At 38.8% G+C, this 24,338-nt stretch overlaps 2 protein-coding genes across 2 annotated transcripts; one reads left to right on the top strand and one right to left on the bottom strand.

Moving 5' to 3' along the window:
- Positions 1–9,069: 9,069 nt before the first annotated feature.
- LOC126625518 (uncharacterized) lies at positions 9,070–10,535 on the bottom strand. The gene has a single exon (XM_050294591.1). The coding sequence runs from the start codon at positions 10,218–10,220 to the stop codon at positions 9,441–9,443; it is 780 nt and encodes a 259-aa protein (XP_050150548.1). The 5' UTR covers positions 10,221–10,535; the 3' UTR covers positions 9,070–9,440.
- Positions 10,536–12,925: 2,390 nt separating this feature from the next.
- LOC126631167 (transcription factor MYB25-like) lies at positions 12,926–23,237 on the top strand. Its single transcript, XM_050301325.1, has 2 exons — positions 12,926–13,286; positions 22,043–23,237. The coding sequence occupies exons 1-2, from the start codon at positions 13,019–13,021 to the stop codon at positions 23,011–23,013; spliced, it is 1,239 nt and encodes a 412-aa protein (XP_050157282.1). The 5' UTR covers positions 12,926–13,018; the 3' UTR covers positions 23,014–23,237.
- Positions 23,238–24,338: the final 1,101 nt, after the last annotated feature.

Raw genomic sequence — 24,338 nt, 5'->3', positions numbered from 1 at the left:
GCAAAAAAAAAAAGAAAAAAAAAAGGTATCAATCTTACTAACAATATTGATTAATTTATTAGCCGTCCACTCACCATAATATATACATAGATACTTACCTGAGCCCATTTTTAAAAGAGACTCTACTCCACTGTTCATGGAACGGGATCAATACTTTGTCTAGTGACCATGTATTGCCTACATAACACTCCATTATTATGGAGCTGAAACTGACATAAACAATGAACTATAGACAATCAGTATCTAGTCAATACTTCGTTGCTATACGAGCAAAGCAACAGTCTATGATATTTGACTGTGTAAACTCTAGAGCAGGATTCATGCTCAGAAGCTGGTTCTGTACATATTTTACAACTTGTATTTGATAAGAAAATGAAGTCGAACTAGTGAATTTTACATGTTATGTTACCCCATAAAATGAATCTTTGTGTATTGCTAAATTAAATATAGCCACCTACCACATGATTTTTTTTGCAAGATTGATTTATGGATGGGGTCCTCTAACCACTATCCATCTTCATAACATGACTATGCATTATATATATTGTCTATAAGTGTGGAAGTGGAATTTCACCTTTTTCCTCAATTCGGCAGCAACCTTTTTAAAACCTCTCACTTGTTAATTAGAAAGAAAAACTTGTTCCATAGTAACAGTTACTTGTCATCCTCCATAAATGGTGACTGTAGTGCAATACATGATAGGGCAAAACGACATATTTTAGTGCTTGGCTAAACAGTTAATCCTGCTTCTACTCTAGTCATCTCGGCCGTTCAAAATGCGGGGCCGTATCAAGATTGCTCAGTTGACCACTCCAGATCATGATGGCATGGATGGTGCTAGATCTTGTCCACACTAGTGAAGCACTGAAGCATATAGGTGGACCACAGCCACAGAGCAGGTTTGTCGATGGTGCTATACAGTGGCTCCACGGTCCACCATGCATATATATTTTACCTTCCCACGCATAATGTGAAAATGGGGTAATTTGTGATTGGCTTATACTGTCTGATGTGATTTGAAAATAGGGTTTTGGCTCACCTCCAAGGACATATGTCCCTTGTTTGCAGGACACAAGAATTATTTTCTCTCAGGCCTTGTAACCCATCTGCTGGGATCACCACAGGAACTTGAATATACCTGCTAATTGGCTATTGCTGCTGCCCATTATATTTCAGATCTTCATCTCTCCCATGCATGAGATATACTATTCATCCACCGAGGGTCAACAGCTTCCACTCACACACCCTTTTCTTTTATTGAATTCATAACGTGGAATTTTGCGTTAGAAATATAAATAATCTGAAAAATGTTGTTTGCATGCTCTTATTTATTTTTGTCTTTTGATTCTTATGATTTATTCAATTTAGATGTCAAGAATAAATAAAAGTGTCTAGCAATAGAAAAAAATTTGTGAAAATAACTTCCGTATAATATAATCTACTAGTGTAAGTTTGAATCTAAGATCATGTGATCATGACTAATTCCGAATTTTTGTTTTGTTAATTTAATGGAAAATATATATACACAAGAAATTTAAAACTTCTGGCACAACAAAAGTTATAAGATAAAGTGATCACAAACAATTACCCTTTTGAACACCAGAAGCTTAAGAGAATTCTCATTTTGTGAATAGATAAAGTGATCACAAACAATTACCCTTTGGAACACCAGAAGCTTAAGAGAATTCTCACTTTGTGAATAATAAATATGTAAGATGATTGAATTACTATCATAAAAGTTGTTTAAATAGTTAAAGAAAAAAAAATAGAAAACTTCATTCTAGTCCTTAAAAAAATTACTTTTAAACTATAATCTTGTGGAAGATAGAAACCTAATTTTTGTCCCTTGACTAAATGTGTCAGCATACATTTAATCACCTCATATAATTATATTTTGTTGTTTTATTTCTCTTTTTCTTCCTTCTTTTGGGAAAAGGATCTTCGCCGGATCCTTTTCCTGGGGATTCGAGGGATCTCGTGATCATGACCGTTCATCGTACATCGTACGGTCACTTTTTGTTTGGTACTATTTATATTTAATTTGAAATTTGAAATTTAAAATGATGTCTGACAGCACGATGTACGATAAACGGTCATAATCATGGATCCCCCGAATCCCTAGGAAAAGGATCCGGCAAGGATAATTTTCCCTTGTTTTAATGTATTAAGTACATTTGCACCTAATTTTTATTTCATTTATCATAATATATTTTCTTGTAGATATCTCGGTAAACTAGCTTTTTATATAATATATTTTGATACGGTTTGTGTTCTTCATTTAGGAATTTTAATTTATTTAATATATTTTGGTCATTCATTTTGGTACAAACATATTAGGTACGTTAATTCAATATAATACATTTTGGTACATACATTTTCATACAAACATTTATGTACATTATATTTATTATAATATATTTATGTACTGATATTAAGGCATTAATTCATTTTAATATATTTCGGTACACTTATGTATTTACATATTTTTCACATGTGTGAATATTTTTATTAAATGTTTCTCTAATTGGAGGAAATTAAAAAATAATAATGAATTAAAATGGGAGTTTTATATAGAGAGACAAAAACTTTCATCATATTTCAAGGAATTCCACTAGTTTTTAAACATTTCAAGGAGAGACAAAAATATAAAAATAACTAAAGCTCAGCCAAAAAACATTGAAACAATATTTTAAAATACCAGCCATACCCCTAAGGCTTTAGGGTTGTTAATAAAATCCAACTTTCACAACTCCAACAAAATTAACATGTGCCAAAAGCTCAACACTATTTCTGCAGGATCAGTTTTGAAATTATATGTAGAATCAATTTGTATCATTTATTATTAGAATCAATTCAACCCATCCTCAACAATTTTTGCAGAATCAGTTAAACTCGTCCTCGACATCTTTTGCAGAATCAGTTAAACTCGTCATCGACATCTTTTGCAGAATCAATTCAACCTGTCATTGACCTTTTTTGCATAATCAGTTTAACCATTCCTCGACCATTTTTACAGAATCCGTTCAACCCATCCTCAACTATTTTTGCCGAATCCGTTCAACCCATCCTCAACCATTTTTGCAGAATCATTTCAACAGTTCAACCCGTCTTCGACCATTTTTGCAGAATCAGTTCAACCAGTCATCTGTAACATGTATTAACTTTTGTCTTTTCTTAAAATGTTTAAAAAATATTGTCTCAATATAAAATTAATTATTAAAAGTATATTTTATATGTAATTTTTTCAATTAAAATATGTATATTAATAAATTTAAATATTTAATAGGGAGACATTAAATAAAATACGCATCAGATATTAAAAAAAAATTGATTAAAGTACACATCAAAAGACTAATATCAATATGTAATGTAACACTAGGTTTTAATTAAATTCCAATAATTTTCAAGGATTAAAGTTATAAAAAAAAAAAAGTTCGAAAAGGTATCATCAGCCAAAATAGAACGACAAACTATGAATCAAAATCAATATTCAAACGAAAACACTATTCACGTCGGGGTCGACCTTTTCAGACTGCTCTTCCAGTCCTTTGTCACTTTCTCCCGGCCAAAGTAATGAACAAAAGTACAATAGAAAAATGGACATACAAATTTAAAAACTCGTTTGAAAATGTTTTTAAAATGATTGAAAGCGTTTTTAGTGAATTTTTTTTTGAATCAATCCTTAATAAAAATATAAGTGCTTTCGGGAGCCAAATTTTTTTTTTTCTTTAAAAACGCTTTCAGTCCTTGTAAAAGTATTTTCAAACGAGTCCTAAGATTAATCGAAGTCTATTTTCATGAATTACAGTCACAACAGCTTTAGTCTCAAGTAAAACTTTCATCAACTGAAGGAAGGATTGATCCTCCTGTATTTTTCCTATATATACAAGGACTTTAAATAGGGTCATTTAAAATCATCTATTGGGAGGTCCTACGCTGACTACCGTCTTGGCCCTCATCTACAATTCTTCAATTGTTGGATGTGGAGGGTTTGGACCACATCTATTGACACCTTCATAAATACACAAGATGATGAGAAAGCTTCTGTTCCATCCATCAAATTGTACTAATGCTTATGGATAAGAAAACATCGATCAAAATATATGTGGTGTGGGTATAGAGAGGCTAGGGTTTCCTTCTCAAAACAGAACGTGCGTGATGATGATTTCTTTATCTTTTTGTTTTTATAAAGTAATATTCTAAGTTGCAGTAAATCTACGAAAAGCAAAATCTAAATTCAGGTGCAAGAGAATGGAGGTACACTGTCTTAATAATGTACATATGCATGTCTTCACTTTTCTAAAGGATTACTAATCATCCGGGCCTAAGGTCAATTATTAGTTATCTTAGCGGTAACAAAAGTTTTTCTTGTATTAGATTTATACAAGAAGAATTGGCACTGCATGGCAGCATGGGGCAAAAGTTGGTGGGAACGATCCATCTACCATTTTCAAATTTCAACAATATATAACTTAATGCAGTGTCAATTGCTATAACCTATATCGTGCAAACACGACATGATCGAAGGAATGGCAGTTCCAGAAAAAAATTGTATTCAAATGGTGTTCATCTGATGGCTGGCCCGTGGGAGATACTATATGTCTATGTGTGTAAAGCTAGCTAGGGTTCTGCAGAACTTATCGACACTAGCTAGCTAGTGTTTATACATTCCTGATGTAAAACGTACGTACACACCCTGTTTGTTTCTCACTGGCACTAGAGCTAGGGTTAGCATGGACATGGATATGTTATGTCACATGGATTCAATTAGGAGGGTCTTCAAACATAAAGGACAAATCAATCAGTGGTTAGGACCCCTTCCTATGTCACACCCCTCACCACCCTGACCCAGCTTGTTTGGCATCAAAGTCAATGGCGCTTTCAATCTGGCTGCTGTGAGAAGTGGGACACCGACACTGGTGTAAGGAATTAGGGTTTTGGACCCTCAAATGCAAACTATAGTATAAGAACTAGGAATTAGGGTTTCGGATCATCAAAGAAAGTGTGTAAAAAGTCGTGTGTGTTCCCTTGATCATATTCTATATTGGATCCACATTCTTAGGCTATAATGTATTTCAACGATCCAACATTTATCTTTTAGGTCTTTCCTCAATGCTCATCTCTGCCAAAAATTACCTAACTTTGAAACCATATGACAATTTAATTAAATCGTATTCATTTTAATATTTCCTTGTAGAATCGTATACGTCTATTTTCTTCGCTACAAATAAATATCTTAATAGTTTTGAATTTGTCTAATTTTTTGCAAAGATGATCCATAAATGATGAATTAAAATATAGATGACTCAGATTCTTAAAAGAAGTTAAATGAGAACTACAAAAATAATTTGTCAAAATGTGTGTCAAAAGTTGTGCGAGCACACACATATATTTGAGAGAGGATCCTCGCTGGATCCTCTTTGTGAGAATCCTGGGAACCCTCCAATCACATCCGTTTATTGTGCAGCCAGTTTTTGTCAGGTATTAGTTGTATTCAATTTTAAATTAAAAAATTTACAATAATTTATAACTGCACGATGTATGATGAACATATATAATTTGAGAATTCCCGGGATCCTTACAAATAAGAGGATCCGGCAAGGATATAAGGGTTTTCGTCATTACTTATTGGGTAACCCTTGGTTATTATAATTTCTTTTTGTGGGAACGTGAGTTATATGTTAACTTTGTGGGTAATATCTAGCTAGCGGTCACGTTGGATCCTTTTGGTCATCTTGTGTTTGGCATGTCCTGGTTTCTGCAATTCGTTCTACTTAATTAAAATTTTGAACCTGTATAATTCTACGGGTGTGTGGTGTATATATAGAGTCCTTATCTGCAGGTAGCAGGTGACCAATATTTTGCAGCAAAATATTTTGTCGTCCGTTTTTGCTTTGGTAGTTAGGTGTGTGTGTCTGCATATGTCATGTATGAATTTGACCTCTTGACGTAAAACAAGGTTATAATGCGTGAAATGCATTAATTTAATGTGAACGATCTTTGTGAGGAACCCTAATGTTAACTTATACTGCATCCCTCATTGTATTTATGCTTAAGAAATAATTAAAATCAAGGCACATATCAATCTAGTGGGTTTTATCATTAAGTACCTCATTTATATAGTCCTTTGCCCATGCATCTTTCACCACTGTTAGCTTTGTCTTATCTTCGTTGTAAAATTCAATCATACTGGGAGTATCGTAATTTTACTTCAGGTTGATTATCATAACTCTAATGATTTTCCCACCTCCTTTTTAAATTTATCTCCTCCTGGCTAAAAGTCAAGGGTGTGCATATACGTGAGGAGAAAAATAATGCATAAAAATCACTTCTAAAAAAAAGTGAGTAAGCAGCGTCATGAGAGCTGAATCCCACATCAAGGAAATGAGGGACATTGTACTTAAAGGTACCGTTTAGTACGTGGGACGGGACGGGACGAGCCATTCGGTCCCACGTTTGGTGCGCCTAAAAACTGTGGAACGGGTTGTCCCATGGGACGAAATTTGACTGATTTTTCGTTCCACCTCTTCCCCCTAGAACGATCCGTTCCACATCCGTGGAACACAAATTTATAACATTTTATGACAAAATTTCTTCTTATCTTTTTCAATATTTACATCATCCGTTCCATCCTGTTCCGTCCCGTCCCGTCTGCGTACCAAATGGTACCAAAAGTAATTAGGCTACTCCTCATATCACCAATTGATTTTATGGTGTAACCTCAACTTCTTCATGGTAATGTCTTACAAGTGAAGCCCAACGGCCACACACGCTCCATGTCACTCAATTTGTACTATTAACTTGTTAGACTGAAAAATTCGCTATACGTGAAGAGGCGTGTTGAGAGTTGAATCTTACTCTCACATCCGGGAAAGGAAGGACCTTTACATGTGTTTATAAGTAATTAAGGTTACTCCTTATATTGCCCTATGGTAAACCCCAACTTCTTCAATGCCAGGAACAGTAAATCTTAATCACATCAAAGACAGCGATCCATGGAGCATGAGAAGTTCCAGCTGCCCTAAAAATCGCCGTCAGAATGCGTTTGCGGGGCATCTGTGTCTGCCTAGGAAAGGCCATCGATTGAATCTTTTGGTCATTCACTTTGGTTGGTTGGAAAAAACATGCACTTCTTGATTTGGCATTCGTCATCATCTTGCTTCTCCATTGAATATTGATGCTGCTGCTTACACTCACTTACCCTAAAGTGAACGGAACTGCTTTGCCTTTTGATCATCTTCTCTCTAGCTTTGAGAAAATAAAGCAAGTTTTTTAGTGTGAAATCCATGTCATGGCCGAAAGGTAGGGGCCATGTGATGTGAAGAGTGGTCTAAGATGCGATGGAATAGATGCTGCTCCTTCGATTTTTCATTGGTTCCTAATTAAAGATCGAACACATGATCAAATTCACATAGGAAAAAAGGGAATATAAAAAGTTGGCTGGAACACGTGAAAGACTCAAGTCTAATTAAGAACTTCTACTAGCTACTAAAGTAGGGATTAATATATGTCCAAAGAGTAGAAAATAGACACCATTGCATATGGGTTTTCACTTGGTGGAATGGATTTGATTAATTGTTGTTAAGTGACTAAATTAGATTAGGTTTAATGGGGGTGACGATGAGTCATGTTCATATTTATCTGTTTATATTCATGTTATGTTCGTGTCGTGCAAAGCGATACAAAAATAATTTTGCAATAATACAACAATTCATTTTTTTTATCCGAAAATTTAAAAATAGTTATCATCTTATTAATCTTGTACACATTGAGTATTATATTTGGTTCAAGCCGTTGTTTATTGTTAATGGTACCACTTTAGAGGGTTGTGTTTGTGGTCAAGACTTGTGGCGATAGCTTTGTTGTGGTCTTGTTGTATAGCAATGATTTTGATGTGTGTTTGGTATAGGTTTGTTGCATCTATTGTCATTATGACAGCTTTGTACTAGTGAATTTGTTTTGTGTGGTAGCCGCTTCGGGTTTAATTCTCTTTGACGTTTGTGCAAATTTACCTACAAATCAAGGATTTGGTTACTAAAGTTTTATGTACCCATGGCACCGCTTATAACTATTTGTGCATCAATAGAATTATGTTCTCGTTAAAAAAAAAAAAAAAAAAAGTCGTAACGTGGTGTGAGTCTAGTTCACAGGTCGGACTAGTGGGATTAACCACCTTAATTTTGTTTAAGAATTAGTTATCCTATAAGAATGTAAATCATAGGATAATGATCATCCAATTCCTCTAATTTACCTTGCCAAAGAAAGATCATGCATTAATTTACAAATAGCAAGATAGATGGACTAAAATAGCCCATACACGTTATGGACCTGATGCACCTCCAAAAATTTGTAGGAGGGCTTGACGCATCCCCCAATTTGAGGCCATTGAATTGAAGAATGGACCACTTGTGTCCTTTTTTTGGGTTCAACAACAAGCGTCTGAAACTTGTGGAAATTGTGTCCAAACACAACGGTTTTCAGAAGAAAACATCAGAAAGTCATTAAAAATATATTTTTTTAAAAACCAAAATGGTCTCTAAAATTGGTATACTCTTCATTGGTCGTGACAATAAAAATTGATAGAAGTGGTCTTTGTGTTTGTCCACTGTAAATCATTTTGGTTATTCCGTGAAATATCATCTTTAAATTATCACGTGAAAGACTACATGACCACATTTTAAGGATATTTTTGTCCAACCAATCCCTCCACTTAACGAGTATATTGACATATTTTTCAAGGAAGGACCAAAATAATTTACGGGGGACAAAATCAGGGATCACTTCTATAGATTTTCATTATCAATGACCAAAATGAGAAATTATATCAATCAGAGACTATTTTAGCCAAAAAAAAAAAAAACCTTAAACAAATACATAAGAAACATATGGAAATTGCTTGTTAAGAATGAAGAGGAGAACCTTAAAAAATGAGGAAAATTAAGAGGAGAAACGTTGACTATACAATATATTCTAGCAAAAGGATCAGAACCAGAATTTTCAAAGTATATTGTTGTCCAATATATAAATAGATAAATTAATGGTTATCTGACTTGAATTGTTCTCAAAAAATTGTTCTTGACTGGTAAAAAACGCCAGACGATTATATTGATTCATATACAGTAGCTTAATCCTAAATCGAATTCTTAAGCTTTTGTTTAGAAATTTACGGTGAACATCCACTCAAATTAAAGTAATGTGCATTCTCTACAACTTACATCAAAGTACCATAACTGGATCATCATCAAACAAATGAATTTCAATCATAAATGTCACTAAACCTACGTGGAAATACTCTAATCTCATATATTACACATTGTTTACATTTATCAACACATCAAATAAATATTGAAACCTGCTTGCAGCTCAAGTAATTAAGAATACTCACCAGTATTGTGATGTTGTGTTCAATTTCTCCCCTCTCACAATCATCGACCATGATATCACAAACTTTTCTCGTGACTGTGTCGTTGAGATGGGGGTATAGCCACGGCGTCTGTACTTCCCTCATTAACTAACATCTTACTCAATCTTCTAACATAATCTTTCTTCTTTGATGCCGCCGGCCTCCTTGTATTACTCGAGCTCTCTTTCACAGTTGGAACCGCGTACCAAAAAATAGACGTACACAATATGGCAAACGACCGCCCAAACAAGGTCAACAGCACCAAAATAAAGATCACAACGACCGGCAAATAATAATACGGCTTTCTCCACTCATCCAACTTCATTTTCCAACTTGAAAATCTCCCCTTCTTGCTCCCTTGATCAGATTCCGATCTCGGTTGCTTCTGCTTCATGTCTTTCTTGTCGATGTGGGATTGGTCAATATTTTCAAAGGCTTCCGAATTAGGGTTTGCATGCTTCTCTTCACGATCACTAATTGTCTTTGTTTTGTCTTTCAGTTTGATCACGATTGGAACCGGAGCACTTGTATCAATCTCGTCCTTGAACACGAACCGCACAAAAGATTTGTCTTTCGGGTCAATTTGCTCATAAATCTTCTGCCTTTTTTCTTCTAGGTCAGCTACAAGTGCAGAAAACTTGTCAAGGCCCCGGTCCGAATATGGGTTTTTGCTGTCCTTGTTGTGTCTTCTGTAAATCAGGCCAGCGCTTCTCGATCTCGATGATTTTCTTGGAGATGGAGGCGAAGTTGAAATCATGTGCTCATCATCTTCTTCTACTTGGTGACTAAAACTGGCACAACTGAAAGGGCTGAACATGTTGTGGTAATTTTCAGGATTTTTTCTCTCTCTCTCTGTCGTTTAAATTTTATTGGTTTTCTTTCTTTATCTGAGCTGATGATTTGGTTGTGATTGTGAAAGAGGAAGAAGAGAGGGCCAGATATATTATTGAAGGGCCTGCTGAGAGAGGCTGATCCAAACAAGCCTAGTCAAATTAGAGGTTTGAAAAGACAAAATTCCATTGAAGCTTCCGATCACCAAATTTATTTAAATATGGTGACGCTTGACTTCTTGGGGAGGAGGCAAAATTATGGATATAAATGCGTGTAGAAAGAATGATTGTATTGAGGCCAAAAGACAAGGAAAAAATGGACATTGAACGAAATTAACTCGTTAACTTAAGCACATCTACTCCTTAATACGCCTAATGCTTGGACAAATTAAAAGGCTCAACGTTAATGTCAATATTGAACCTAGGCATCTACGCGCATACATTTTTCAGAATCTTAAACCTGTAATAAGTACAATATTTTCTAGAAGGGGCACCATAATTAAGTTTTATGCTTTGACAGGTGCTGAGTTTTTGTCATGAAAAGTCTCAGTGCTATTAGTAGTGAAACTACACGTGTAAATTTTGGAGATTATTTTGTCAAGTTCTCGATGTGAGATTTTTCGTGCATTCTCCAACAAGTTATGTTGAGGTATTGGGTAAGAAACATTCAACACATTGATCAAGTCAAACCGTCTATATTACTCTTTATCATTTCAACGCCTTTTGTTTTGTGATAACAATTGTCGATTTGAGCAAAAAATTTCCTTCAACAAAGTAAAAAAACGAATGTCACTAAACATACATGGTTGACTATTCATCTAAGGTTACACATATTTGACGAGTAATTGAAGAGGAGGGTGAACGAGTATAATTAGCAACATTGTAAACAGACATCGTAATCGCATCATTTGCTCTGTGTCACTGTCTAAGAACACAATTAAGGACCTCAAAAATCAAAATAAAACATGCTTACCTCAACACGCTTCAGATATTGTAGTTTTCCTCTCACTTTCTTCTGTGTAGGGCAGCAATATATATATTGTTAATTGAAGTTGTGCACGCTTACTTCAAATTTACAAGAACATGAACAAGAATAAAAAAACGTCTATTTTTCAGAAGTCTTAGAACATCTAGAAGCAATCAGATCACAATAATTCAAGCAAATTGTGTGGTTTCACAATCGAGAGACTGACTGATTGAGTTGCTAAAATATTTTAAAGGGACATGGATCCTCTATGGATCCATGCATCCTAATTCTAGGGATCGACTAATCCGGATCATTAAAATTTGATTTAACGGCTAAAGTTATTATAATTTTTAAAGTGGGTCCCTATTTGTAGCTGTTGGATCAAATTTCAATGGCTCGGATTGATGGATCCCTAGAATTAGGATCTATGGATCCGGAGAGGATCCATGTCCATTATAAAGGGCCTTAACCTCTCCAACTCATTTTCAAAGAATAGAGTAATAGAAACGTGAACTGATTGTACGGCCTAATTTGCATTGTTAACGATCCAAATTGTTTATATTTTAAGTTTTAAGTTATAAATTATTTATACAAAAATCGATTCAATCAGAAACTATGTAGACATTTATTTGAAATAATTTAAACAAATGATTGTTAGCGGGGAGGGCTAGTGTTATAGTGAAAATCAAACAACTTAGTGACCCTCTTCACTTTGATTTGGGATTGGATTATGGGGTTGTTGAAATAGAGAATTCTGGGCTTTAATTTTTTGAGGTTTGTGTTTTGTGATTGGAAGAAAGTTGTGGAATTTGGGAGCTTTGATCGATTGAAATGGAGGATCAATGAGACCATCAAGAGAGAGATAGAGAGGGAGTTGGACAAGAAGAGAGAGAGGGCGAGGGTAGAGAGAGTTCTAGAAAAGAAAAAAGAAAAGAAAAAAGAAGAAAAAGAAACAAAGAGAATTAATTGTTATTATTTTGTTTCTTATTTTGATACTGTACAAACCATTTAATTAAGAAGGCAGATTGTCTGCTCTGCTGTTACCGTACCCTTCCCATCTCCTTCTATTTGTGTGGTAACGATTAAGTCACGTCAACATTTTATATTGATTTTTCAATAGAGATAATAAGACAAAAAGCAATAGGAATATAAAATGTTGACGTGGCTTAACTGTGACCGCACAAATAAGAGGGGATGGGAAGGGCACGGTAACAGGAGGGCAGAAAATCTGCCTCTTTTAATTAAACCAATCCAACTTAACTTCTGAAATGAGTTCAGTCCGATAATTTGGTGCAATAAACGCAGCCTTACTAATTTATGTATGAATGAGACTACGACAAAAGCTAAGCCGTCCCAGATTCATTTATTGTCGTATTCCATTTCCCTCCCATCTTTAGAAAGTTAAAAAGAAAAACTAATGAAAACAATTGGAAAACTTTAAGTTTTAACGATAAGAACAAAATAAAAGGTAAAATGAATAGTACTAGAATTGACTTTTTAATGTAAAAATATGATTTTTTTTTAAAGTAAACAATTCCGGAAACTTTTCGTTAAAATTTTCAAATTAAAAAGCTATAGTCCAAACAAAGTCAACACGAAGACTCAAGTTTCATAACAAGCAAACGACGTCGTCCCGCAACCCACGGGGACACGTTGGTCATTTAAAAAACTGCCGTACAAAACCAGAATCCGAAACATTCGCAAAAGGCCAGTCCCACCTGAATCGCTATCCTATTTGCATTTAAAAAGGCAGAGGTTTGGTCTGCTGGGTAGGTACTCATAAAACAAGCCAACCGAAGCCTCCCGAACCGACCACCAATGACGGCCCCAAACGACGCCGTCCCCAAAGAAGCCGACGACCGCCCCGGCACCGAGGCCGAGTTGAACGAGGGCGCAGTGCCCAACGGGAAAGTGAGGGGACCGTGGTCGCCCGAGGAGGACGCGGTGCTGAGCCGGCTCGTGAGCAACTTCGGGGCGAGGAATTGGAGCCTGATCGCCCGAGGAATTCCCGGACGGTCTGGGAAGTCGTGCCGGCTGAGGTGGTGTAATCAGCTTGACCCCTGCGTCAAGCGTAAACCCTTTTCTGGTAATTTATCGCCGCCACTTTCGTTTTGATATTTTCTTTGTTTGTGTTTGATTGGTTTTGTTGTGTTTGGATTTTGACGGTTACTGAAATTCGATTAGGATGTGCTTAACCAAGTGGAATTATGAATTTTCGAGTGTCGATTTTTCGAATTCGAAGCTGTTTGTGAACTCTTGTCACTGTCTTGTTTGTTACATATGTCGGAAGTGTCTTCTTGGTTTCTTGTTTGTTTAATCAAAGATGTAGTATGTCGTTTTTCGAAAAATTATCGGCATTGGATATGGTTCTAAGTAGCACACAAAAGGGGTGGGATTAATGTTGGTATATCGTAAGTCTAGTGTGTTGATCGAGGAGCCAAGCATTTCGTTAGTGTCGAATACGATTTCAAGATTAAAGATGGAACCTTGAGAGATATGCAGTTAGTCTAGCACGGGGGAAGATCTTGGAGACTTGGTGCAAGGAATTGCTCAGACGGAGAAGTTATTTATAGGAGGAGATTTAAATGGACACGTGGGCATGGAGACAGGCAACTATGGAGGTTTTCATGGTGGCCATGGTTTTGGGGAGAGAAACGAGGATGGGGAAGCTATCTTGGATTTTGCAATGGCATATGATCTCTTCTTAGCCAACACCTTCTTTAAGAAGAGAGAAGAACATGTGATCACCTACAAGAGTGGGTCGTCAAAAACACAAATAGATTTTCTTCTAATGAGGAAAGGGGATCGTATAACTTGTAAGGATTGCAAAGTTATACCAGGAGAGAGCGTGGCTAATCAACATCGCTTGTTGGTGATGGATGTACATATCAAAAGAGTAAGACAAAAGAACAAGACTTGGAAGTGCCCAAGGACTAGATGGTGGAATCTAAAAGAAGAAAAACAAGCCATTTTCAAAGAGAAGGTAATCACCCAATGTGTGTGGGATAGAGAGGGGGAAGCTAGCCAAATGTGGGATTCCATGGCTAGTTGTATCCGAAAAGTAGCAAAAGAGGTATTAGGAGAGTCCAAGGGCTTTGCCCCACACCAAAAGGAATCTTGGTGGTGGAATGAGGAGGTACAAACAAAGGTGAAGGCTAAGAAGGAATGTTGTAAAGCCTTATACAAGGAGAGGACTGATGAAAATGGTGAAAGGTATAGAAAAGCGAAGCAAGAGGCGAAGAAAGCTGTCAGAGAAGCTAAGTTAGCGGCTTACGACGATATGTATAAACGACTAGATACCAAAGAAGGAGAGTTGGATATCTATAAACTATCTAGAGCAAGGGAAAAGAAGACAAGGGACCTAAACCAAGTGAGGTGCATCAAGGATGAGGATGGAAAGGTTCTTGCTACAGAGAACGCGGTTAAAGACAGATGGAGAGGTTATTTTCATAATCTTTTCAATGAAGGACATGAAATGAATGCTTCTTTAGGGGAGTTGAGTAACTCAGAAGAGTGTAGAAACTACTCTTTTTATCGTCGAATCCGGAAGGAAGAAGTGGTTGTAGCTTTGAAGAAGATGAAGCATAAAAAAGCAATAGGCCCAGACGATATACCAATCGAAGTGTGGAAACTTTTGGGAGAGACAGGTATAACATGGCTCACTGACCTTTTCAATAGGATTTTGAAAACGAAGAAGATGCCAAATGAGTGGCGAATGAGCACTTTGGTGCCTATCTACAAGAATAAGGGCGACGTACAAAATTGCATGAACTATAGGGGTATTAAGCTAATGAGTCATACAATGAAGCTCTGGGAGAGAGTCATTGAGCATAGATTGAGGCAAGAGACACGGGTTTCGGACAACCAATTCGGGTTCATGCCAGGGCGCTCAACCATGGAGGCAATCTATCTCTTACGAAGATTGATGGAAAGATATAGAGATGGGAAAAAGGATTTACACATGGTCTTTATAGATTTGGAAAAAGCGTATGATAGGGTCCCAAGAGACATTCTTTGGAGGATTTTAGAGAAGAAAGGAGTACGAGTAGCATATATCCAAGCTATAAAGGATATGTATGAAGGAGCAAAGACTGCCGTAAGAACTCATGAAGGACAAACCGAAAGCTTTCCCATAACTGTAGGATTACATCAAGGCTCATCCTTAAGTCCTTACCTTTTTGCGTTGGTAATGGATGAGTTAACACGACATATTCAAGATGATATTCCTTGGTGTATGCTTTTCGCAGACGATATAGTGTTGATAGATGAAACTCAGGAAGGGGTAAATGCAAAGCTTAACCTTTGGAGAGAAGTGTTGGAATCTAAAGGTCTTCGCCTAAGCCGATCAAAGACAGAATATATGGAGTGCAAGTTCAGTGCAAATGGAGGCCAAAACGAGTTAGGGGTGAGGATCGGAGATCAAGAAATACCAAAGAGCGACCGTTTTCGTTACCTAGGATCTATCTTGCAAAAGAACGGAGAATTAGATGGAGATCTCAACCATAGAATACAAGCTGGATGGATGAAGTGGAAGAGTGCATCCGGCGTGTTGTGTGACCGCCGTATGCCACTGAAGCTCAAGGGAAAATTTTATAGGACGGCAATAAGGCCGGCGATGCTGTATGGCACAGAATGTTGGGCGGTGAAACATCAACACGTACACAAAATGGGTGTAGCGGAGATGAGGATGCTTCGTTGGATGTGTGGGCACACGAGAAAGGATAAGATTAGGAATGAGGATATCCGGGGTAAAGTAGGAGTAGCCGAAATTGAAGGAAAGATGAGAGAAAATCGGTTACGGTGGTTTGGACATGTGCAAAGAAGGCCTACTGACGTTCCGATTAGAAGATGCGACTATGGGACAGAGGTTCAGGGCCGAAGGGGTAGAGGAAGACCTAGGAAAACTTTGGAAGAGACTCTAAGAAAAGACTTAGAGTACTTGGATCTAACGAAGGACATGACACAGGATCGAGCACAATGGCGTTCTAAGATTCATATAGCCGATCCCACTCAGTGACTTGGATTTTCCAAGTCTCTAACCGAGAAGTTTTCCTCACTCGGGAAATTAAGGGAACACTACCCCAACCTACACGCTCCACTCAGAAAGCTTCAACATACAAGCTTTAACAAAAGAAAATTCAAAGAACTTAGCGAAGAAGGCTTTGGTGTATTTAACACAATACGTTGAAATGAAGGAAAGCTTATTTATTGATATCCCCGATAAGCTACAAATATGTACATATACATGAGTCAAAATAAGCACACAAGAGGGAGCCTTCACAAAGGTTGCTTAGGAGAAGTCTCAGCAGTCGGTAGAGCCCCAGAAAGAGAAGGCACCGGAGGGGGATTATTTGGAGCCTCAGTACTGGACAGAACCCTAGAAGGAGGAGGCATCAGAGGTTGATCATTTGGAGCTTCATTACGCGGTACAGCCCCAGAAGACGAAGGCAATAAATGCCTTTGGAACAAACCCACAAATCTCTGATGATCAAGTAAAACCTGACCATCAGTTTCCTTCATCTGGTCAAGCTTCCTCTTCATGTTTGTAGCATAGTCATGTGCGAGCCGGTGCAACTGTTTATTCTCATGCTTGAGCCCTCTAATCTCCTGTTTGAGACTCATCACTTCAGCCGCCAATGATTCAACTTGGCGGGTTCGAGCAAATAGGCGTTGGGCCATATTAGACACAGAACCTGCACACTGAACACTGAGAGCCAGCGAATCCTTAACAGCTAACTCATCAGACCGTTTGGAAAGTAGTCTGTTATCTTTGGGAGTGAGAAGGTTCCTGGCCACCACCGCAGCGGTCATATCATTCTTCATCACGGAATCCCCAACGGTAAGAGGACCAGTAGGGGAGACGAAGGATGGGCGCCATATGTTGTCTGGAGAAGGCGGGGCTGCCTCTTCAACAAGGTTCAAGTCAAAACGACGGTCGGAGGGGCCAGACATTTTTAAAGGTGTTGAAGAGAGAAGAGGTCGGACAAATCAAGATCTTAGAAGTGCAAGAATGAAGCTTCTACTGGTGGAGATTCAAGTGTGCTTTGGAACTTAATGCCAGCCCCTATAAAAATCTGCACTCGACGAAGCTTCAGAAATCGAAGAGGCGCCTGCTCAGAAATCGAAGAGGCGTTTGCTTTCTCAAAAGCTGGGCTGCTTAGAGATCACGAGGGTTGATCTCAGAAATCGAAGAGGCGTTTGCTTTCTCAAAAGTTGGGCTGCTCAAAGACCACGAAGGCCGATCTCAAAAATCGAAGAGGCGCTCGCTTTCTCAAAAGCTGGGCTCCCCAGAGACCACGAGGGCCGATCTCAGAAATCGAAGAGGCACCTACTTTTCCAGCCTTTTCCAGCCTTGTCAGCACCTGTCACACGCACACTCAGTTTTGCGGAAATTATGGGCATTCTGTCAAAGACTTCTGGGGAAGTAGAAAACACATGAATCTTACTGTTCAATCACCCACTTCCCACACGCAACAATAGCTCATGGGTACCACAGATAACTTTGCCAAAGTTCTCTGCCAAAGTTGAGCACGTGAAGCTTGCAGCTCCCACTACATCGCTCTGACCAAGAAGGGTAAAAGAATAGCAAAGAAACAGCACTAACAAAGTTTAGACCCATAAATTTTGAAGGTCTAGCTACCATATTATTACCCACAAGGGTAAAGGAACAGTACCACTGCTGGATAATTGGAAAGTCCCTGTGTGTCAACCTCTGTGCTTCGTGGCAAGGTAGACTAGCAAACATGCCCAACCTTTACTCACATTCGAGAAAACACTCCCAATAAGATTGCTTGCTCCAAAATCGAAGAGGCACCGTCCTCCGAATCTCGAGAGCCAGACTCCCAACATGACTACTTTCTTAAAAATCGAAGAGAGGGTAAAGGAACAGTACCATTGCTGGATAATTGGAAAGTCCCTGTGTGTCAACCTCTGTGCTTCGTGGCAAGGTAGACTAGCAAACATGCCCAACCTTTACTCACATTCGAGAAAACACTCCCAACAAGATTGCTTGCTCCAAAATCGAAGAGGCACCGCCCTCCGAATCTCGAGAGCCAGACTCCCAACATGATTACTTTCTCAAAAATCGAAGAGACACTGCTCCCCGAATCTCGAGAGCCAGACCCCCAGCATGATTGCTTTCTCAAAAATCGATGAGGCATCGTTCTCCGAATCAATCGAAGAGGCGCTCGCTTTCTCAAAAGCTGGGCTGCTCAGAGACCACGAGGGCCGATCTCAGAAATCGAAGAGGCACCTACTTTTCTAGCCTTGTCAGCACCTGTCACACGCACACTCAGCTTTGCAGAAATTATGGGCATTCTGTCGAAGACTTCTGGTGAAGTAGAAAGCACATGAATCTTACTGTTCAATCACCCACTTCCCACACGCAACAATAGCTCATGGGTACCACAAATAACTTTGCCAAAGTTCTCTGCCAAAGTTGAGCACGTGAAGCTTGCAGCTCCCACTACATCGCTCTGACCAAGAAAGGTAAAAGAATAGTAAAGAAACAGCACTAACAAAAGTTTAGACACATAAATTTTGAAGGTCTAGCTACCATATTATTACCCACAACTGTAAAGGAACAGTACCACTGCTGGATAATTGGAAAGTCCCTGTGTGTCAACCTCTGTGCTTCGTGGCAAGGTAGACTAGCAAACATGCCCAACCTTTACTCACATTCGAGAAAACACTCCCAATAAGATTGCTTGCTCCAAAATCGAAGAGGCACCGTCCTCCGAATCTCGAGAGCCAGACTCCCAACATGACTACTTTCTCAAAATCGAAGAGAGGGTAAAGGAACAGTACCATTGCTGGATAATTGGAAAGTCCCTATGTGTCAACCTTTGTGCTTCGTGGCAAGGTAGACTAGCAAACATGCCCAACCTTTACTCACATTCGAGACAACACTCCCAACAAGATTGCTTGCTCCAAAATCGAAGAAGCACCGCCCTCCGAATCTCGAGAGCCAGACTCCCAACATGATTACTTCCTCAAAAATCGAAGAGACACTGCTCTCCGAATCTCGAGAGTCATACCCCCAGCATGATTGCTTTCTCAAAAATCGAAGAGGCATCGTTCTCCGAATCTCGAGAGCCAGATACCACAGACCACTTTTTCAAAGTGCTCTGACAGAGTTAAAACATGTGAAACTGGCAGCTCCCACTACCGTGCTATGACCAAGCAGGGTAAAGGAATAGCATTACTACTTGTTGTTAGGGAGACTCCTATATATGTCGACCTTCATCCGCAACGGACAGGCAGACCTGCAAAAATGCTCAACCCTTCATCATATCTGAGAGGGCACTCCCAACGAAGCCTTTCGAAATACTCAGCTTTCTTTCCCCCCGATAATACCTCTGCAAACAAGCTATACTAGAGCAAGAATATCTCATATCATCAGGGTTAAAAGCAAGAGTATCCCATATCATGCTTTTTCCCTGTCTTTTCTTTTGGCCTTGTTTTTACCTGCAAGACAAGGAGAAAGAGAGCAATCAGTCAGCACTTGGAATCAAGCTTCCAGCCAGGAACTGACTGCCTGGAACCCCTTACCTGGCATTGCTCTCGAGTACTCATCTTCAACATCTTATGTTTCCAGGGAAGATTCCGCATCTGCTTGAGGAACAGATAGGGCAAGTGCGAAGGATACAAGGAAGCATGTGGAGACAAGCGTAACAGCACACGTGCCGATACATTCATTACTCTGTCAAAAGCAAAAGTATCCCATATCAGCAGGGTGGAACGTACTCTAGATTTGATGGACTTGTTTTGACCCTCAAATTCTTCAGTCGGCCTTATACTCTGGAGGAAACCAGAAAACCCTCCAGCTCAGTTCAAGAATAAGCCTGTGGAAAGTTACTTCTTCAAAAGCAAAAGTATCTCATATCATCTCTTCTCATTTTTCTTCTCTTTATCCTTCATGCTGTTGCAAGATGGGGAGAAGGTGAACAATCAGTCGGAGCTCTGATTGCTTACCTTGTCTGTCACCTCTTTCAGCAGACCCCCTAGCTCGGCGACTTGGGGGACTCCTACTACATGGTTTGTATCGCGCTTGACCAAGCCTGAAACTACAAGTAAGCTTCAAGTGAAATTGATACATTACCTTGTGCATCTCCACCAGTTAAAGATACCACCCCTGGATGGAGGAAGAGTACTTCTAGAGAAGATGCCACATCTACCTATGAGACAGATAAGGCAAGTCAAGACGACACCACACTCCGATACTTAGAAGTTTCGTGATTACGAGATCATTCTCCCACAATATTTCCTAATGTCATTTGTACTAAATCATTCACTTGTACTCACTAAATGAGAGCTTGAACCTATGTACTTGTGTAAACCCTTCACAATTAATGAGAACTCTTCTATTCCGTGGACGTAGCCAATCTGGGTGAACCACGTACATCTTGTGTTTGCTTTCCTATCTCTATCCATTTATATACTTATCCACACTAATGACCGGAGCAATCTAGCGAAGATCACAAAAAGCGATCGTTTTCGCTACCTAGGATCTATCTTGCAAGAGAACGGAGAATTAGATGGAGATCTCAACCATAGAATACGAGCTGGATGGAAAGAGTGCATCCGGCGTGTTGTGTGACCGTCGTAGGCCACTGAAGCTCAAGGGAAAATTTTATAGGACGGCAATAAGGCTAGCGATGTTGTATGGCACAGAATGTTGGGTGGTGAAGCATCAACACGTACACAAAATGGGTGTAGCGGAGATGAGGGTGCTTCGTGGGATGTGTGGGCACACGAGAAAGGATAAGATTGGGAATGAGGATATCCGAGGTAAAGTAGGAGTAGCCGAAATTGTAGGAAATATGAGAGAAAATCGGCTCCGGTGATTTTGAACATGTGCAAAGAAGACCGACTGACGCTCCGGTTCGAAGATGTGACTACGGGACAGAGGTTCAGGGCCGAAGGGGTAGAGGAAGACCTAGGACAACTTTGGAAGAGACTCTAAGAAAAGACTTAGAGTACTTGGATCTAACGGAGGACATGACACAAAACCGAGCGCAATGGCGTTCTAGGATTCATATAGCCGACCCCACTTAGTGGGAAAAGGCTTTGTTGTTGTTGTTGTTGTTGTTGTTGTTTTGTTGATGTTGGAATTGGTATTGTGTTTGGACTGTCCAATGTGTACATAAACGCTCCAATTAGCGCGGTCTTTTTCTTAGTGTGGTTTTCAGTCTCGAGTATGTTGTTTCCATAATGTTAACATATCTCGTTTTTGTCGTGATCTATCTGTTTGTTAATTTGTGATTTTGTATGTATGTGGATTCTCAGCTTTCTTGATTCTTCTTTATGTGCAACTTTTGGACAATGTTTAAGGAATGAATGCAACTGAATATTTGGAAAGTTCAGAATGATTTATAACACCACGATGGAAGAACGTATTTGAAGTTGTGGTCACAATTTGGTGATACATTTTAAAGGATGTTGTGTACATGTAGGGTTGGTGCACCAAATCATTTTAATTAGGTGGTTCATCTATTTTATTAGTCCCTAGGGATCATTGGTTGATTAAGGTAAATGTCCTTGGGTTAACCTCGGTTTATGTTGTTCGGAATTGCATTAAGATTTTGTATCATGCTGGTTCTCTTGTTGCTAAAATGTTGCCGCTGGTTCAGGACCTCAGGTTAGTGAATCAAATAAAGCTGGAAATTATTTACCTGCAAACTTCGTAATCTTGTCCTTGCATGGATTGCTTTTGTTGTCATTACATTCTGTGAAATATGTTAAATGAGTTTGATACTGGCATACCTTTCTGTCTAAGGTTGCATATTTATTTGCTTCATTGCTTTTTCTGAAGTTTTCTCAATGTAACTTTTATTAATGCAGAGGAAGAAGACCGTATTATAGTTTCAGCACATGCTATCCATGGGAACAAATGGGCAGTAATTGCAAAGCTTCTTCCAGGTAGAACAGATAACGGAATCAAGAACCATTGGAATTCTACACTAAGGCGCAAGTGCTTTGATAAAGGAAGGTTTAATACTGGACCTGGGGAAATGATGGAAGATGACACCTTTGACAGAAAAAATGCATCCTCAGAAGAAACCCTGTCAGTTGGGAACATCAGTTCATTCAAGGCTCATGAAGGAAGAGAGGTCTTGATGGAAAATAGACCAAACCAGTTCGACGTAAGAAGTCATGCAAAGGAGGGTTCTGGCGCTGCCGAATCAAAGCACAATTCTACTCTTATTGTCGAGCCAAGAGACCATCCGACTCTCCAGTCCACCATTTGTTGTCCAGTGGCACGCGTTAGTGCTTTTAGTGTTTATAACCGTCCAAGTGTTCCAGCAAATGCTTCATCGTTTTCAAGGACAGTCCCAAGTCATGGCCCCTTGGTCCCAATAACTAAACTAGATTTCGGCTTTGACAACTTCCTTGAAGGTGCATGCAATGAGCCTATGGTTCCTGAACGCTGTGGCCACGGTTGCTGTGATCGAGTCGAGTGGCATTCTCAAAGCTCGTTGTTGGGGCCTGAGTTCGTTGAGTATGATGAGCCTCTCCCTTTCTCCAGCCACGAATTAATCTCCATTGCTACGGATTTGAACAAGATTGCATGGATTAAGGGTGGCCTTGAGAGTAATGGGATAAGGATGCCAGAGCACGTAGCAAGCCAGAGAGTCTTTCAAGCAGCTGCCACTACCTTGCAAATGGGGTTGCCAACAAACACTCCGATGAATGACCATATGCGCTTTGAGGAAGGAAGAAACAAGTTGATGGGAATGATGACGGACGTGCTATCAACCCAGGTGCCTAGACAAACTTTTGCAATGCCAACTGAAGTTGAGGGATTGAGCTAGAACTCATGGCTGGTCTTCCTCAGTCTTCCGGGTGTTTCGGTTAATTTACAGCAGATTAAGTAAAAGTCTCCAGTTTCATTTAGAAGGCTTTTCACTTTTGACTTATCTCGTTTAAGAGGGCATTACATCAAAGATATATATGTAGGTACTTCTCTACCCCTTTTGTCATGAGCAAAGAAGCTGTTGACTAGTAAATGCTTTTATACAAGTGCTTTTATCTCAAATCCGAAAACATGATTGATAAAACTTTGGCACTCCAAATCGATTATTTTCGAGTTTATTCACATTCAGGTGGGAGTGCTAGAAGTTAAAATGAGTGTGAAAGTCATTATACGGAATATCAAAATCATTACTTTTGTAAACTATACGCTCATATCTTTATGTCCCTTAATTCCCTTAATTCTCATTTGATCTGTTCAATTCAAAGATTAGAAATAAACAGGGGTTGCAGAAGAAGTGCCGAAAATCATCTCCCATAAAGAAGAGATTTTGGGCTTACCTTACCTGGCTTGGTCTATGATCCTTATAAAAAGGGGCTAAAACAAGTGGATACGTGGCCCTTCAGAAACATGCTGAATAGGATCAAAAGTCGATCTTAGACTCAAAACAAGCTTCAAGCTTGACCCATATTCTCCATTTAAGAGTATGTCCCTCATGTTTTATTTGAAGAGAAAATGGGAATCGCTGCCTGATTTGATCAAAATATAACCGTTTCATCTTTTTGTCAAAATTGCTCTATAGATGACATGGTCAAACATTCCCACCATATTTTTTTTTTCAAATATTTAATCATTAAATTTGGTTTTCAGAGGATGAGGAAATAGAATCCAGATCCTCGCCGGATCCTCTTTGTGAAGATCCCAGAGACCTATGAATCATATTCATTCATCATACATCGATCGATGAATGGACACGATTTACGAATTTCTAAAATCCTCACCAAAAGGATCCGGAAAGAATCCTGTTGGGAGGAAATATACCGGATCTCTTCCTCCAAAGCCCAGAGATCAAGTGATCCTGGTCCTTGAAATTTGATCAAACGGTAAAAAATTATTATAACTTTTAAGAGTTTTTACTAACTTCTCTATTTTTAGTTGTTTGATTAAATTTCAAAGGCTCAGATCATTTAATCCCTGAACTTTAAAAAGAGAGATCCAGAGATAATCTATTTCCGTTACACAGACAACTCCTTTGTCAGTGTCCCCCACCCCCCTCCCCACATATTTTAATTTTGACCAAAAGCTTAATTTAGGATTTTGGCAAACATGAGGTTAAAAAGAAAATTTTCAACTTACCCTAAATTGCATGATGAAGGAACAGCTGTT

This window comes from Malus sylvestris, chromosome 1, assembly GCF_916048215.2.
Source record: "Malus sylvestris chromosome 1, drMalSylv7.2, whole genome shotgun sequence".
Taxonomy (NCBI): Eukaryota; Viridiplantae; Streptophyta; class Magnoliopsida; order Rosales; family Rosaceae; genus Malus; species Malus sylvestris.
The sequence above is the reverse complement of the archived record's forward strand: the minus strand, read 5'-3'. Positions and strand labels throughout refer to the sequence as shown.

Bases quoted from the DNA above. Each gene is read 5' to 3' on its own strand.
- LOC126625518 (XM_050294591.1), bottom strand. From the start codon at position 10,220: ATGTTCAGCCCTTTCAGTTGTGCCAGTTTTAGTCACCAAGTAGAAGAA.
- LOC126631167 (XM_050301325.1), top strand. From the start codon at position 13,019: ATGACGGCCCCAAACGACGCCGTCCCCAAAGAAGCCGACGACCGCCCC. The intron at 13,287-22,042 runs GTAATTTATCGC...TTATTAATGCAG, and splicing joins CAAGCGTAAACCCTTTTCTG to AGGAAGAAGACCGTATTATA.